General features: G+C 41.0%; 1 protein-coding gene across 6 annotated transcripts in view; it reads left to right on the forward strand.

Annotated features, from left to right (window-relative positions):
* Positions 1–17,999, forward strand: part of GALNT7 (polypeptide N-acetylgalactosaminyltransferase 7) — a 116,385-nt gene that overhangs the window by 81,079 nt on the left and 17,307 nt on the right. For 4 of the 6 annotated variants that reach the window (XR_004476234.2, XM_033403592.2, XM_049711357.1 and 1 more), the window contains 4 exons: positions 8,838–9,004; positions 13,101–13,231; positions 13,478–13,557; positions 15,771–15,953. Coding sequence is in view for 5 of the 6 variants with exons in the window: in XM_033403592.2 (XP_033259483.1) it covers positions 8,838–9,004; positions 13,101–13,231; positions 13,478–13,557; positions 15,771–15,953 (561 nt within the window). In the remaining variant the exon portion in view is untranslated. Of the gene's footprint in view, positions 1–8,837; positions 9,005–13,100; positions 13,232–13,477; positions 13,558–15,444; positions 15,628–15,770; positions 15,954–17,999 lie in introns of all 6 variants that reach the window. The other 2 variants (XM_033403589.2, XM_033403593.2) reach the window with 2 other exon arrangements.

Consider the following 17,999-nt stretch of genomic DNA (forward strand, 5'->3'; position numbering starts at 1 on the left):
GTAATTCTTGGTAAATCTGTGGTTTAGGGGAAAGAATCTTAAAGGCTTCGTTTCTAAATCTTGCCTCTGTCACTAGCTGTGACTTTGAGCAAATCATGTGGTCTAGCGGGGCCCCCGCAGGACTATTCAGGTATGATAGTGTATGTACCATACAAGCTAGTAGAACTGCATTTCTTCAGCCCGGGATGAAATGGGATCACAGTAACTGATACGAAAAATACCACTTATTTGGCTCAAACATTATCCGCTGTGCTAGAATTTTAGGTCCCTCAAATTCTTCCCAGCCAGCTCTGGAGTCAGCTGTTGAACACCCTGGGAACGAGTCTTCCCGGACTCCTTCATGCAGGGGGCTTCCTGTTGCTGCCTACCAGCCAGTGCTCCCCAAACCCTTGGCCCGAGGTCCCTGGTGCCACTCTCATCCCCACCACAGGGACAGAGTCTCCCCGTGGAGCCACTCTGGCACCTGCCATCTGTGAAGTACCCATCTTCGTGGAGAGCATGCCCTTCACACTTGCTTGGCTTGTCAGGGCACTAAATAAGCCAGAGCATCGGTGGGGCGGCAGAGATGGAGCTGTTCTCGAAGCCGTCGTCCAAGGCTCCCGCCCCAGGGTGTTTGTACACGATCCATGGTTGCTGCAGAGGCCAACAACCGTGTAACCTTAGGAAGCCGCTGGCTGTTTGGAGCTGTGAATTCCAACTGTGCTGTGACTGTCTGATGGTCACTGACAGCTGAGCTGTCATGGGTAAGGACGGGACGGCTCTCCCCCGCTACTTGTGGGGATGCCAGGAAACTGCCTACCCGAGGAGGCTAGGGGAAAATGGAAATAGGACACATACAAGCTTTTCAGAGAGCCCGGGGCCACAGGAGGCCACCAGCGATCTGGGCAGATAACGGTCCTGCTGCTTGTTCTGTGAATTACGCAAAGCAGTGGTTTTTGTAGCTTCCTGCCTTAGGAATCAGCCTTGATGAGCTAGAGAATTTCTGGTCCAAGTCATTCTGCTCTGCTAAGAATTTCCCCTTCTTCTCCAACACATTGGTCACTTGGACATGAAATAAACCTGAGCCCCTCACGTCTCTGCCCCGGAAGATGAAGTTGAGATGCAGGTACCCGGTTGGAACCAGGGCACTTGCTTAAAAGCTTGCACACGTGGCCAGCATGTGGTTTTTAGTTTAGATTGAGCTGATTGGGAGTGTGGACCTGATGGAGATTACAGGCGTGATGAGCTAAAGCCACCCATTGTCCCTGCCTTCATACCGTTCTGGTTTCTTGCCTCGCAACTGTGGCACCATATGGAGCATGCCAGAGGAAGCATGGCAGACACTGTGCTTCCTCAGTTACTGAGTTTCATCCTGAAAAACTTTTGCATAACCAACCATTAATCCTGTGTTCATTGATTTTGACTTTCAACCCCAATGGAGCACAAGTTAGAGATTTATTATTCTCCTTTTCATTAATATCTAATTCATTAATGAAGAAAATGTGTGGTATTCTATGATATAGTACAACATTGTGAAGAGTATTCCTAGAAAAATTTTTGAAATCAAATCAACCAATATGTATGGAATATTAACATAATATATGAAAACACTGTTCCAGCTATGAGCAGAACTTGTGGTGATGAGCTGACATTTTCATCTTGGAGGAAGAATGGGTTCTGTTAGTACAGACTTAATTTTGACCTTCAAGGGAAGACTGACTGATACGAAGGATTGATCAGAACATTGGGGAAAAATAACTAGACCATCCTAGAGTTTCTAATAATCAAGGAAAGGGATACAAGCTCTTCAAGGCATAGAGGTAGAGTTTTGAGAAAATGATTAAATACAGAATAATTTTTCCTGCTTCAATTTTATGTGCCCAGTCAAAAGAAAGAATATATTATCAAGAAGGGAATAGTCTAGCTGGGGGTGAGAACAGGGGACCCAAAGAAGAGACGTGGTCATTGTACCCACAGCTATCCATGGGAGAGGTGGCCTGAGTCAGAATTTAGTCTGTTCAGCAATCCCTATTGTGGAAGAGCATGCAGGGAGATTTCAAAACCAGCAAGATGGGGCTTCCCTGGTGGCGCAGTGGTTGAGAGTCCGCCTGCCGATGCAGGGGACATGGGTTCGAGCCCTGGTCTGGGAGGATCCCACGTGCCGCGGAGCAACTGGGCCCGTGAGCCACAACTACTGAGCCTGCGCGTCTGGAGCCTGTGCTCCGCAACAGGAGAGGCCGAGACAGTGAGAGGCCCGCGCACCGCGATGAAGAGTGGCCCCCGCTCGCCGCAACTAGAGAAAGCCCTCGCACAGAAACGAAGACCCAACACAGCCAAAAATAAATAAATAAATTAAAACAAAAAAACCCCAGCAAGATGATCAGATCTCAGGCTTGCCAAGCAACCTTCCGACTGTAACCAGTTTTTCATAGTCTGCTGAATTAGATATTATTTATTGATAAAGCTTAAATACATAAAGGCTTTATATCAAACTAAAGAAGTTAAAAAAACCTAGCTGGGACAGAGAAAATGGAAGGAAATTGTTAATAGGCATGGCATTTTTGGTTATGAAATCTATTTTTGACTTTTTAAGTTATAGAAAAGTCACTATGAAAATTCGTCATTCCTGTCTTCTGATACAAGCACCTGACACCACATAGGTGCCATGGAAATATTATGTAAAAATTACTTTTAAGAAAAACTCTGCAGGATAAACAAGGTCCCACTGTATAGCACAGGGAACCATAGTCAATATCCTGTGATAAACCGTAATGGAAAAGAATGTGAAAAAGAATGTGTATATATATGTATAACTGAATCACTTTGCTGTACACCTGAAACTAACACAGCATTGTGAATCAGCTATAAGTATGTGCGGCCAGAGAGTTCTGCAATAAGTAGCACAGAGCACGATGCCCTTGGTGCCGAGGGTCTTTAAGCTTTCTTGGAAAATGAAGCGCCAGAAAGGAGAAACTACTCAAATTCTGTAACAGAACCCATCCATTGCAAGGTGGCATCGTGTTTCCGTTGGCCCTCCTCCTTCTTGGAGCTTATTACAGATTTTATGCCAGTAAAGTGAGAGAAATGCTGCAGAATGGGGGTCTGACCTCAACACAGGGTGCTTCTCTCAGGACTGAGTCTTCTGGTCCAGGCTCTGCAGTGTCATCGGCACTTGCTTGCGTGCTCTCCCAGCGCAAATGCCCGCCTGCAGTGCACGTCCCCCTCCGGCTGCTCCCGTGCCCAGGGGCGACAGGAGGGTGCCGCCCTCGAGGTGTTGGCAGCAGTTTGGCCGGTACCCGCCATCCCTGCCACCCACTCCTGGCTCCCAGGTGTACTGACCTTGCTCACCTGCTGCACCCCAGCCTGTGGGCCCCTCCCCACGCCTGCCCCGCTGTGGGCGCTCATCTCCCCTCCGGCTCTCATGGGCATCCTCTGAGCCCGCGGGCCAGGCTCCGGCTTAAGCCGTCCACCCCGTCGCTTCCCTGCACGTCTCCTTACTCCTTACGTGGTGGCTCCTGGCAGCCCTGGTTCTTAACTCTGTTGCTGACAGCAGGTGGAAAACGTCTACGCTCTCTGGCTCCATCGAGAGCCAAGGAGACTGCACAGAAGAGGTGGGAAGGGACTGCTTAGCTCCCCCTGCCCGCATACCCACATCATCTCTACCCCATGCTGCAGCCTCCCCAATGGGCCTCTCCCCTAAAGTTCAGAAAGGGAGGCCGGGCTTGAGCCCCTCCTTCCATCTGCTTTTATTCTGGTCTATCAACTATCTGCTCTGTTTTGGTCTTCCTCCAGATTTTCCCCCTCTCCTGCTAGAAGAGCATCTGTCTCCACCTGCCGTACGGACTGACTGGTTCTTGACAGTACCTCAAAATAGTTGGACCGTAGAGTGGAGAGTGGACATTACGCAGAGGAGAAAACACATCTAGAGGCATTTCAAAAATACCCTTAGAGCAATTCAATAATATTTATCGAGCAACTGCCCTGTGTTAGATGGTGGTGAGCAAAGCAGATGAGGTTCCTGTCCTTAATGCGCTTACAGTCTTGAGTCTTTTGTAGGAAGGATTCCAGGCAAGGGCGAGTGTAGAGATTTATGCATAAGGATGATCATTGTCACAGTGTGGAGCCAACGGAATTGTCCATAAGGAAAAGGTCACATGAATTATGGAACAGCCAGGAGTTCCCTGGTGGCCTAGTGGTTAGGATTCTGGGCTTTCACTGCCAAGGCCCAGGTTCAGCCCCTGGTTGGGGGACTGAGATCCCGCAAGCCACGTGGTGCAGCCAAAAACATCTACTAATTTAAAAAAATGATGGAACAGCCATACTTCGCAATGTTGTGCAATAGTTACAAAGAATTAGCTAACAGGATAAAGCTATACGTACTCACATGAAAGAAGAATCTATACATACTCATCTGAATATATCTAGACATATCTAGACATACATTTATATGTCTGCATGAGCATAAAATGTCTAAACACAACAACTAGTGACAATGATTTCCTCTAGGAGGTGAGATTTGTTGGGGAGAGGGAAGGGGGCAGCTTTTACCTTTACTTTATATGCTTCTATATTGTTTGGATTTTGTACAACAAAGTGTGTATTGCTTTTGTAATTTTTTTCAATTTAAAAAAATTTTTTATACAAATTTTAAAGGTAACTTCATTTGTCGTAATTACAAAATATTGGCTATATTCCCCATGTTGTACAATACATCCTTGAGCCTATTTATCTTATACCCACCAATTTGTACCTCCCTGCCCCCAATATTGCCCCTCACCTGCACTGGTACCCACTAGTTTGTTCTCTATGAGTGTTCTTCTTTTTGTTATATACACATAGTTTGTTGTATTTTGTGGATTCCACATATAAGTCATATCATATGGTGTTTGTCTCTCTCTGACTTATTTCACTTAGCATAATGCTTTCCAAGTCCATCCATGTTGCTGCAAATGGCAAAATTTCATTCTTTTTTATGGCTCAGTAGTATTCCATTGTATGTATGTATGTGTATGGTATATGTGTGTGTGTGTATGTGTGTGTGTGTATATATATATATATATATATACTGCTTCTTCTTTAATCATTCACCTGTTGATGGACACTTAGGTTTCTTCCATATGTTGGCAACTGTAAGTAATGCTGCTATGAACTTAGGAGTGCATGTATCTTTTCAAATTAGTGTTTTTGGTTTTTTCAGATATATACCCAGGAGTGGAATTGCTGGGTTGTATGGTAGTTCTGTTTTCAGGTTTTTGAGAAATCTCCATACAGTTTTCCACAGTGGCTGCACCAATTTACATTCCCACTGACAGGGTACAGGGGTTCCCTTTTGTCCACATCCTCGCCAACATTTGTTATTTATGTTCTTTTTGATGATAGCCATCCTGACAGGTGTGAGGTGACATCATGGTTTTGATTTGCATTTCCCTCATGATTAGTGATGTTGAGCATCTTTTCATGTGCCTGTTGGCCATCTGCATTTCCTCTTTGGAAGAATCTCTATTCAGTTCTTCTGCCCATTTTTTAATTGGGTTGTTTGTTTTTCTTGATGTTGTGTTATATGAACTGTTTATATATGTTGGATATTAACCCCTTATCAGTCATATCATTTGCAAATATTTTCTCTCGTTCAGTAGGTTGTCTTTTCATGTTGTCAATGGTTTCCTTTGCTGTGCAAAAGCTTTTAAGTTTAATTAGGTCTCATTTGTTTATTTTTGCTTTTATTTCCCTTACTTTAAGAGATGGACTCAAAAAAATATTGCTTTTGTTTGGTAATTTTTAAGACAAAGAAAATAGGAAAAATATATACCAAGAGTTGTAGTTACTGGCACATAACCTAGTTTACATCTTTGGAGTTATTTCCAAACCGTACAGAGGTGAGGGAAGATGGAGAAATTGGGAACACACTCTCTTCCAGCTCTTGTCCCCTTGTCCTGTAGGAATGCAAGGTAGCACGTCCAGACCTTCCGATGGACGGTCTGCCCAAGCAGTCCCTGGGACAGGAAGGTGTCCGCTGTGGGCCCCCTCTCGTCTTCACTTTCCTCCTTCCTCCTCTCCTTCATTCCCTCTGTTTCCAACAGTCCTCATCTGGCTCATTTCTCCAAGCTGTCATCTTTTGCCTTAGAAATCAGCAAGTTCCAAATCTCCTTCCATGACTTAAATATCTTCACCAATTCTGGTGTCTGTTGTAAACCAAAATCTGTGTCTTTCCCATCCAGTTCTGCTTCTTTAGGCCCAGTGGTTAGACTCAGGGAAGAAAATTATTGCCTGAATCTCCATCAGAGCGTTTGCTTGTTTTTGCAGTTTCGGGGAGGGAGATCATTTGTCCCTACCCTTCCAAAATTAGACATACCTGCCCAGGTTAGTTTCTCTCCAGAAACACTCATCACATCTTCTTTCAAAATCTGCATCCCTCCACTACTGTATTTTTCAACTTGGTACTCTGAAAGAGCACGTGGCCCCTCCCAACCTTGAAAAGCCCTCTTTGTTGCCGAAGGCTACCATGCCCCCACCCCCTTCCCCATTCCTGGGGTATCTCCAGGCCACAAAGGGCAGGGAAGAGGGGGAGGGGAGAGAGCTCCCATCACATAATAATAAGCTCGATGAGTGCCTTGTATTGACATTATATTCAATTATATTCAATGTCAGTATCAGTTCTTAGACCTTAGACCTTAGATCAATTCTTAGCCATTCATAGATAGGTATAGCTAGTGTTTTTTCTTTTTCTTTCATTTTACTTTTAACAAGATTTCTTATAAACCCAAGATAGCCTAGGTTTATGTCCTGGCTTCCTTACTCTCTAGCTGAGTGATCTTAGGCAGTCATTTATCCCTGACCTCAGTCCCCTCATCTGTAAAATGGGAACATTAATAGTACTAACCTCATTGTGATGTTGGGAGGTTAGATAAGTTAATAAAAGTAAAGCACAGAGAATAGTGCCTGACACATAATAAGTATGCTGGTATTTGTAATTATACTGCAAATGCCCTTTTGTAACTTTTCCTCTTCAGTTTTTTTCATATTTTAATTCTACCTTCCAAAGGTATAGATCTTCCGTCTATTCATTTTTTATCTGAATCACATGCACACAATTCATTGTGTGCTATTATCTTTTCTTCCTCACTTCTTTGGTGTCAGTACTTTTTAAATCATCCTTCTGGTCTCACTCTCACCTCATGGCTCCAGGACGCCTTCCTGCCCACCTGTCTTGAGGTTGAATTAGGGCCACCTGTCAAAGCACCATGGTTTCCCCACTGTCACACGCAGAGAAAGTGCAGACATTTGCTCTGTGTCTCGCGGTGGGCTTCATAAGGGCAGAGACTGTGTCTGCTCCTTGATGCTGAGCTAGTGCCTAGCTCAGAACGTAGCAGGTACTGACTACTCCTTTAACAAGAAAATGCAGATGTAAGAAATAAGATTTGATGGATTCCAGACTCAGTCTGTATTTCTATAAAAGCAACCTCTAAGAACACAGACAATTGAGAACTACGTTGAAATGGAAATAAATACCCAGAGAAAACATTGTTTGCATCTCTGTTGGGCCAGGTCCTATTTTAGATAATGGTGGTATAGGTTATCAAGCTGATAATGTTAATTGCTGCTTTAATGGTTTTAAATTTAATCTTGGGAACAAGCTTTTTTACTCCTCCATGAAAAGCTTTGGGATTAAAAAAAAAATCTTTCTTTTCCACTTACCAAGGAGAAGGTAATAGGCACCAGATGCTAGTTCTGAAAGCTAACTCCTGCAGAAAGAACACGGGTCTCAGATTGTTCTCATTCGTCTGCCGTGTTCTTACTGTCTTGTTCTTCTCCCATAACCAAACAGAAAAAAGTGGGTGTGTGTGTGTACATACACACATATATGTGTATACACATATGCTTGTATATGTATAATATACACACAACTGTACCTCGTTATCCACCGGGAGATAGGTTCCAGGACCCCTTCGGATACCAAAATCCATCCGTGGATACTCAAGTCCCTTATATAAAATGGCATGGTATTTACATATAACCTATACACACCACCCTCCTGTATACTTTCAATCGATTATTTATAATACCTAATACAAGGTAGGCACTATGTAAATAGTTGCCATGGAAAATTCAAATTTTGCTTTTTGGAACTTTCGGGAATTTTTTTCCAATATTTTTGATCCACAGTTGGTTGAATCTTAAGATGCAGAACCAGCAGATATGGAGGGCCGACCGTGTAGGGGGGCAGGGGGGGTTCTTTCCAACTAGAAAAAGGTTTCTGGCAACTTTATCCCTGCTACAGTTATTTGAAGTAATTTTGCGTAAAACACTTAAAGACCCTTCTTTAGTCAATCTGATAACTCTAAACACTATTAGAACTTTGTTTATTCATCCAACAGTTAATTTTGGAATGTCTCTCGTATGCTGCACTTCAGCCCATTTCATGTTTTTCTGAATGTTTTAGCCATATTAGAACAGGACAGCTTTCAAACACAGTTATACAGTGGTTTATTCACAGCAAGTAAAATAAATCCCTTGCACCAGAAGCTCAAGTTTTAAAGCAGAAAATAAACTGAGGTTGAAGTCATGGAAAACAAACCTTAATACCATCCCCAGCTGAGAAGCATAAATTCACAAATTAGTTCTCTTTGTCGCAATAAGTGCCGGTTGGTGAAGAAGTAGCTTGAATATGAGTAACTTCATCTCATACCAGCTTCTCTCTTCTACCTTGGGTTTCTGTTAAAATATAAGATGTATTTCATTCACTTACCTTAGTTAAGTCCATAATATTTAATCCAATCAGAAGACGTAGTCATAGTAAGTTTGGAACCAAACATTGCAGATTACCTCTGAATAAATATGATGAAATGTTCCTTTTGTAGATGCAAGTATTGGCATTATGATGAAAACCTGCTCACGGCCAGCATTGTCATCGTCTTCCATAACGAAGGGTGGTCCACCCTCATGAGAACAGTTCACAGCGTAATTAAAAGGACTCCAAGGAAATACTTAGCAGAAATCGTGTTAATTGACGATTTCAGTAACAAAGGTAATGGCTATGGAATCGGCATTTTGTCTATAAAATAATTATAAGCAATTGCAAAAAGGTGATCTCAAAATAGTCTTCAGAAATTAATAATTAACATCTATTATCAACAAGTTGGCACTATGCTAAGCATTGTATGTGAATTATTTTGTTTAGTTCTGACAGTAAGCCTTGTGATACATATTGTTCATCCTCATTTTGCACTTGAGGCTCAGAGATGTTAAGTAACTTGCCAGCAGTGACAGAGATAGTAATTAACAGCTGCATCCAAATCTATAGGCTCATAAGTCTGTGTATTTAACCGCGGTCTTATACTATACCAATTCTTTGGGCATTGGGTTTTATAAAAATTTAATCGTAGAGGTAATTTATTGAATGACTGAAAAAATGCAATGGCAGGTATATTGCAGTGCCACCCAAAGCTCCGTCCACATCTATATACTGAAACCTATATACCTGTTTAATAGCTTGTATTTTGCATTTCAGTGTATTTTGAATTTGACCAGAAACCATGGACTATTTTTATTTATAAAAGAAAGTAGCTACTAAAGCTTATTTTGTTCTAGATTTGATTTAAGATAATTGAATAGAAGGAAATTGTGTTTTATTTTTTTACTCTCTTTATGGAGCAAGCTCTAACACGTTTAGGGAGACATCGGTTAGTCTTGGTTCAACTTGGCTAGAGAGAGATGGAGCAGTGATTTTCCAGATAAGTGGGGTTTTTTAAGTTAAAATATTTTTCTTCAAATAGATCCATTATTGTAAGCTGAATATATCTTCTTAATGACGTAAATATCAAAAGATAGATAATGCTATAGCTCAGACCCCAAAGCAGCATGTAATTATGCTGCTAAAACCCTGGGCAGTTATTTATTCTTCTTTGCTTGTCATAAAACTGAGTTGAAACCTTTGAAAACTGACCAAAGAGCACAGACAAGTCAATGACAACAGGATATCTGCTTTTTGGCAAATGAGTTTTGCAGAGAGGTTTTGTGTATAAGTAGTGATGCCACTGGATATAATGTTAGAAAAGAAGTCAGAACATAGGCAGCATGAAAATACCATTCAAAATGGCTTTACAAAAGCTTCCTCCAAAACTTAATTTAGAACTCTTGCAGTCTGGATAAACCTCTGCTGTTTTTGCAAGGACACAAGCAGAATCTTGATCTTGTATACATATATTAGCATGGAGAGAAACAGAAATATGACCTACCACTTTCTTCAACTAATCATTTTTAATTACAGCAGGGAATGTATAACTTTAGATTTTCAGTCATCAAATGCCTTTAGCTTAGACATCTTGGTTGCAATTTTCTACAACGGGATCATTTTCACTAAGAATACTATTCCTGTCTCAAATAAATATTTGAAAATATGTTTTTAAGTGATATTGTTGGTGCCAACAATGTTTTAGATTTAGCAAAACTTAAGTCTACAAAAACAGCTTGGAGAAATCCCATGCCTATGATTGTACTGATTTTAAGAACCACTATGTTATTAATACAAGTTAAAAAGCTCAGAATAGTCTTTAAAAAAAAAAAAAAGTGAAGATACACCAAAAGGTGTTTCCCATTCTAAAATCTTGCTTTCTTGCTTGGCCCGAGGAAAGAACAAAATTGGGGGCTTAAGTGTTTTGTCCAGTTTAATTTTTTTGTGATCAGTGCTTCTGTTGTTACAAATCTCTAACAGCCTCTTGTAACACATTTTAAAAGCAATTACATATAGGGTCTGCTTAGCTTAACAGCGTCGGGAGGGTCGTTGATTGGGGCTGCCCTTGGACAGAAGTACAGAAGGTCTTTAATTACTCTTCCCAATTTCAAAACACCGTTGAATATCTGTCAGTCCTATCCTCAGTAAAACTATACAGCATTTGGTAAATCTGCCTTAGGTGAAAACTTGGATTGTTTTCTTTCCCCAATATATTCAGTAATTAAAACTCTGAGTTATAATTTTTCTTTTAAAGACAAAATACTTAACTAATTTATATAAAACCTCACAAAAGAGCTGGCTGCTCAGAACCCTCGGGTTTCTGGAAGTTACAGTGTCCTCAAAACGTAGGGGTCTGGGGCCTTTGAACAGAGAACACTCCTCTCCACCTGTGCACTGGGCAAAGGCCTACACGGACAACGTGTCCTCCTCGCAGCACTCAGGGAAGGAAGCTGCGGGAGCACATCATTTCCGCCTGCTTCTCATTGGCCACAGCAAGTCAGGTGGCCCAGCGTGCAGTCCGGGCTGGGGCTGGGGAGGATTGATCATCCCCCAGCAGGGGCCGTGTTCCTTCGGGGCACTGATCTGTCCACTGTAGTGAGACCCAAGGGCAGCCAAGGTCATCTTAACTAGAACCTAAATTTAAAGAGCACACCATCAACTCATTTCTGGCCGTAACAATTTATTTTACATATATTTAGATCACATATCCGAAAAAGTACCTAATGCAAGTCAGAAGGGGCTTTAGAAAAAAAAAAAAACTTAGGACTGTACAGAACTAAAAAAAATAGGAAGGTAAGAGCTTTTCTTAAAAAAAACAACAGCAACAAAAAAAACTTATATTGAAAGGAAAATTACCAAGAATTTCTGGGGAAACATTGTAACTCAGCATGAGAATTTTATTTATAATTCTCATTAAAACTGGACACCAAAGTAGAGAATGGAAAATTTTTTCTTCTCAATTTTGAATACCCATGTGTGAGTATCTTGCTAATTATAAGCTCCTTAAAAACAAATAAAGTATTAAATGTACAGCCTGATTTGCCCATTTAACCACGGGGCTCATCACTAAATACAGCTGTTTAGGGGGTTGTTTTTGTATTCATGGGCCAAAATTTTAAACAACTTAAAAATAATTTTTGTGTCTTCAAGAAACATCTTTTAAGGATCCAGGAATTAGTTGTGGCTGTGATGAGTCAGTTTCATTGGCTCATAGTAATACAAACAAAAACTGTTCTCTTGCAACTAGGAAGCCAAGATGGAAAGTTTGGCAAATGTATCTTGTTTTTATAACACAAAAATTTCTCTACCAAACTGCAAACATATATGTGTGTGTGTGTGTGTGTACATATAATACAGGCATATGTGTGGAAATGATATATGTATTTATTATATAAATATGTAAAGATTTATTTATAAATATATACATACACACACATATATATACAGACACTTGATGCTTAAAATACAGAGAAAATGGGATCTTTTATTGTTACTTGCCAACTGGATGGGAACTATATTCATCACCACACCAAGACTACTCCCTTCAACACTGATTGTAGTAGAAAGATGGCTCAGAAACAAATATTAACCTATACCCTGTGTGGATCCCGAAGGCCATGTCATGTTATTTATAGGCAGTACATCTTCAGAAATCCTGAACCACTGCTTCTTCCAAAAGCAAAAAAACTATTGTGCCTGAAAGCTTCTAGATATGATATTAACATTTGATTTTTTTCAGTTTTCATGTCAGTTGGCATAGTCATCATTTATTTAATGTTTAGAGAGAGGTTTGATAATTCTCAGGCTAGCTAGTTCTCCGTAGGTATATTAAGCTCAAAATTTAACTCGAGTAATACACTTCACCTTACCTCCCTATACATTTAACATTCAGTATGGTCTGTGTAAAATTACTGAGTACTCAAAGGACCTGTTTGCCTATCCTCATTTCTTGAGAAAAATAATAGTTTAAGTGGGGACTTCCCTGGTGGCGCAGTGGTTAAGAATCCGCCTGCCAATGCAGGGGACATGGGTTCAAGCCCCGGTCCACGAAGATCCCACATGCCGCGGAGCAACTAAGCCCGTGCACCACAACTACTGAACCTGCACTCCAGAGCCCACGAACCACAACTGCTGAGCATGTGCACCGCAACTACTGAAGCCCTCGCGCCTATAGCCCGTGCTCCGCAACAAGAGCAGCCACCGCAATTAGAAGCCCGCGCACCACAATGAAGAGTAGCCCCCGCTCAACACAACTAGAGAAGGCCCACGCACAGCAATGAAGACCCAACACAGCCGAAAATAAATTAATTAGTTAATTTAAAAAAATAGCTTAAGTGGTTTATTAGCCATAACTATAATTTATAATGTTGACTGAATTTTTTATTCATAGAACACTTAAAAGAAAAACTGGATGACTATATTAAGCTGTGGAATGGCCTAGTCAAGGTATTTCGAAATGAGAGAAGAGAAGGTTTAATTCAGGCACGAAGTATCGGTGCCCAGAAGGCTAAACTTGGACAGGTAGGACACATTTGATATCTATTATGTCAACATTTTGGATTTGGTAACTAAAAGATCATCTACATTTTTAAGTACCCATTTAATTTTTAATTTTTTAAAATTGAAAATGCTACCTTAAACACATAACTTAAATATCAAAATTGACTCTAATGCCAGTTTATATTAGCATCTAATTTTAAATTGTACATGATATACGTCGTGCTGTATATGAGTTTTCTTTCACCCTGCCTCTTCTTTTTTTTCCAGGTTTTGATATACCTCGATGCCCACTGTGAGGTGGCAGTTAACTGGTATGCACCACTTGTAGCTCCCATATCTAAGGACAGGTAACATTGCCTTGCTTTTTTTCTTTCCTGGTTGAAAAGTAAACCTCATCCTAGGACAAATAATGTTCCCATTCTTCTGATTCCAGTTCCATTCAGTGCATCAAGTTGTATGTTGAGTTTTCTTTTTTAGCTAGTTGTTTCCCTGGGTGGATCTAGGTGGCTACTTGGGGCTGATTCACATGCGGGCAGTTAGACATTTGGGATAAGCCTAGGGCATCTCACTCAGAATCATCTTCCTCTGGCTACAAAAGCTTTGCTCTAAGAGCAATATTAATTGTTCCCGCACACTGTGGTAACATTCTAAAGGCTTGAAGGAGCATGCTTTGGAATTCTGCCTATGGGTGGTTTTATGCCCTTTGAAGTGATTATTTTACACAGTAAGGGCCAGCTCTTACCTGTGGCAAGGCCTTGGGTTCCCATAGGACCTTTCAAGTTTAGAAGTAGACAGCTATCCTGTGGAAATGTGGTAATCACCAATTTACAGAAGGTCTGAAACAGTAGATGGGCAGCAGCAGTTTTCGAGTTCCCAAAGCCTTCCTTGCTTTTAGTCCAGAATCCTGACTATTTCAGAATCTAGAAGAAATAAGACATGTCCCTGTGGCAATGGCCTGAGACAGAGGAAGAACTTTTGGAGGATTTTATCATCAGAGCATCTATGAGACACGATTTTCACGTGCTGTCTGATTTAATCCTCACAGCAGCCCTGCAAGATAGATATTACTACCTCCTTTGTACGAAAGAGGATGCTGAGGCTAACAGAAATTAATTAGTTTGCCCCAGATCAGACAGCTTAGAAACTACCCAACTGAGATCTCTCTGGGACACCTTCCACCACATACTTAGAAATCTGAGAATCATGAAGAGAGATAACAAGCCTTCACCTCTCCTGGTGAAAGCTGGCTGTCCTCGGGGTGGTGAGGGGAGGTCATACCACAGGGACCCTCCACTCGCCCATGGGAGTCCAGTGTCTGGAGGGAATAAAGTACCTTTCCCCTGTATCGAAATTCTAAGCCCCATTAATTTTCCCCTTCCTATTGGTTTCTAAACATCTAAAAAGCACCTTAACGTGGCTGTCAAAAACTATAATCTCCATTTTAGGGGATGCATTTTAAAATTCTTTCTGATAAAATGAACGTTGGAACAAGCAGGATACCGATTATCTTTGTAGAGCTGGCTCTACACCTGATTGGTCATATAGTTCTAGCATTTTCATGAAGCCCACATAAAAGGTATAATATTTTTTTGCTCCAAATTCTCAGGCCACTATTTATGTTCTTCAGCAGGTTTTGAGGGATTTTTCTTTCCTTGTTTTTTTAAAAAGCCAGAATACAATACAGTACTCTTTTTTTGCAATAAAAGAAAAGGTTTTTTCCCAATAAAAGAAGTAGGAAAAGAAGATCAAGTAAATGTACAAAAACAGATTTTCACAGTCACTGTTTCCAAAGAAGTAGGAAGCAGCAAAGAGTTGGGAGCACTGCTGAACGTGTCGCAGGTATTATCTTTCTACACACACACTCGTGTTTAATGGAGGGGTAAGGAGGGAAAATAACAGGCAGGGAAATCTGGTAAATAATGGGAAGTTACCAAGAGGGTGTTGCCTGTAGGACCACAGTGAAAATGAGGAAATCCTATTTAAGTTCAAGTTCATGGCTCTTCATCCGTGACATGTGTCTGTGAGCCCAGGGACATCTCCTCTCTCCTTCCCTTAAGAAAACAGCCTCCTTGACTTTTCAAAGCATTCATTCGCTTCCCATTAGATATGAAAATCCCCTAGTTGGGGAGGAAAAAAAAGCAAACCCACAGTAACAAGAGATAATCTAGTTAGGCATGCTCAACTAGTCAGTTTTGGGTTCTTAAATGCTTTTTCATTTTCTGTAAATGTTTCAGAACCACATGCACTGTGCCTCTGATAGATTACATAGATGGGAATGATTATTCCATTGAGCCACAGCAAGGTGGGGATGAAGATGGTTTTGCCAGAGGGGCCTGGGACTGGAGTTTGCTATGGAAGCGTATTCCTCTAAGCCACAAGGAAAAGGCCAAAAGAAAACATAAAACTGAACCTTATCGGTAAAGATTACTACTTCCTTTTCTTACGTGGAACGTTTACCTAAGTACTTTTCTTTTTTTCCTTCCCCATGTACTCGTGTAAACATGTGGGTCCCTACACGCCCTTGCATTTCATCTTCGCTGCCATCATCAACACAATACAGAACCACTTGCACTGTGCCGATTATAGATGTCATAAATGGCAACACTTATGAAATTGTACCCCAAGGGGGTGGTGATGAAGATGGGTATGCCCGAGGAGCATGGGATTGGAGTATGCTCTGGAAACGGGTGCCTCTGACCCCTCAAGAGAAGAGAATGAGAAAGACAAAAACTGAACCATATCGGTAATCACTAAATCACTTACCTGTTTCTCTTTTCTCCAGTTGCTGCTAACCTATTAACCTCTTGCCAAGCTAAAAAAAAAAAAAGAAACTTGTTATTAAAACTGTAGATGCTGTCTCAGATTCTGAAAGGCTTTCTTTCTTTGTGCTGTTTCAGAGGTTTAAACTCACACTTGCTTCTTTGTGGTTGCTTTTTCCTTAAAAGCAAACTCCGTTTGGGGGTGAGCACGCTTTATGGCATTAGTTCCAAATACAGGTGAAAAAAAGAAAATCTTTGCCATCGTGTCCTAGTAGACTAGACATGAAATTTTGTTCTTTTGATGATTATGTCATTCTGTAAGTTTAAGATGCTCACATTGCTTACGACCCAAGTTTTATATCCACTTTGATGCTTTGCAGGTAGTGTTGACAATGAAAGACAGTAACAAGAGTTTTTTTTTCTTCCTTTGGTTTTATATGCTAACTCTTAAATACTAATTTCATCCCAGTTAAATCTGATGAATAAAAATACATAACTTTGGGAAATGTTACATAGAATCCTTTATTACTTCATTTTCAGAAGAGCACTTGATTTAAAAGGAAACTTCATTCCAAAATCTTCCTTTTTCTCCCTTCTTGTGGCTCTTCAAATAGAACAACTTGTGCTACTCTCTCTTTGGTCTTTTCACTGGAACATTTTACCATCTTTCAAAAGAGTGGCCCCAAATTAAATGTTTGCATAAATGCTAATGTAGGCTTCTAAATGTGTCTGATTTTATTTTTCTGATCTTATGGTTCTGCTTTTGGTCTCTCTCTTACTGTTACGCTACTGATGATGTTCAAACTCAGTTTGGGGAAGGTGTCTCCAATGTCATGCAAAAAGCTGGTGGGATTTGGGCATGTCATGATACCAGGATACTGAAATGGCAAACATAAGGAAATTATACAACTTTCAGCTTTATTTGACATTTTCCAAATTTCTCTTTGAAGTTCTTTTTCAAAAATTGTCCAGGAATCTACTGCTTACCCACTTACCCTGACTCACAAATAATTCTGGGAGGAAAAACATAAGGGCTAATAACTATAGTTCTATTTCTACCAATCCCATGGGCTAGGAAAGAAAATTTTTTAAATGTGGGAGAAAAATTTAAGGAAGGTTTCTCTTTACGTTACTCACTGGTTTTCATGTTAAGATACATTTTCAAATATGTACTGAGATAAGTGGGAATATATTTAAAGATCAAAAAGGCATAGTTATAATAGAGTGATGTTAAATGACAGTTAAATAAATTTGGCATGAAAGTATAACTGAAAACGCAATAGGGTTGTTTCTCCTTTAAGAAGAAAAGCCTTATGAAAGAATGACTTTCCCCTGATGTGGCTTCCCTTTAATATTGAAAATATTTCTTGCTTCATTATCTTTTTAATTAATATATTTATTTATTTATTTTTGGCTTTGCTGAGTCTTCGTTGCTGTGCGCGGGCTTTCTCTAGTTGTGGCGAGTGGGGGCTACTCCTTGTTGCGGTGCACGGGCTTCTCATTGCAGTGGCTTCTCTTGTTGCAGAGCACGGGTTCCAGGTGCACGGGCTTCAGTAGTTGTGGCACGTGGGCTCAGTAGTTGTGGCGCACGGGCTTAGTTGCTCCGCGGCATGTGGGATCTTCCTGGACCCAGGGCTCAAACCCGTGTCCCCTGCACTGGCAGGTGGATTCTCAACCACCGCACCACCAGCGAAGCCCCGTGCTTCATTATTTATTTAATATTTAATGAATGCTTACTATGTGCCAGGCGCTATTTTCTGGGGATAAATTTTAAAGAGATGTGTTCCCTCGTGGCACTTAACATGTAGTGGGTGAGACAGAAATTAAACAGTTAACTGCACGAATAACTGGAGCAGCAAGTGTGACGAGTGGTGAGAAGAAAAGCTCATGGAAAGTGTCTCAAAAGCCACGCTGAGGCCGAGCCCTGAGAGATAAGTCTGCCCTGTGGAGGAGGAGGGAGGACCGTTCAGGAGACTGCAGCATAGCCAGGGTCCTGGGACAGGAGGGGGTCGGGCAGAGCACAGAGGCAT

This window comes from Orcinus orca, chromosome 6 (assembly GCF_937001465.1).
Source record: "Orcinus orca chromosome 6, mOrcOrc1.1, whole genome shotgun sequence".
In the NCBI taxonomy this organism is placed as follows: Eukaryota; Metazoa; Chordata; class Mammalia; order Artiodactyla; family Delphinidae; genus Orcinus; species Orcinus orca.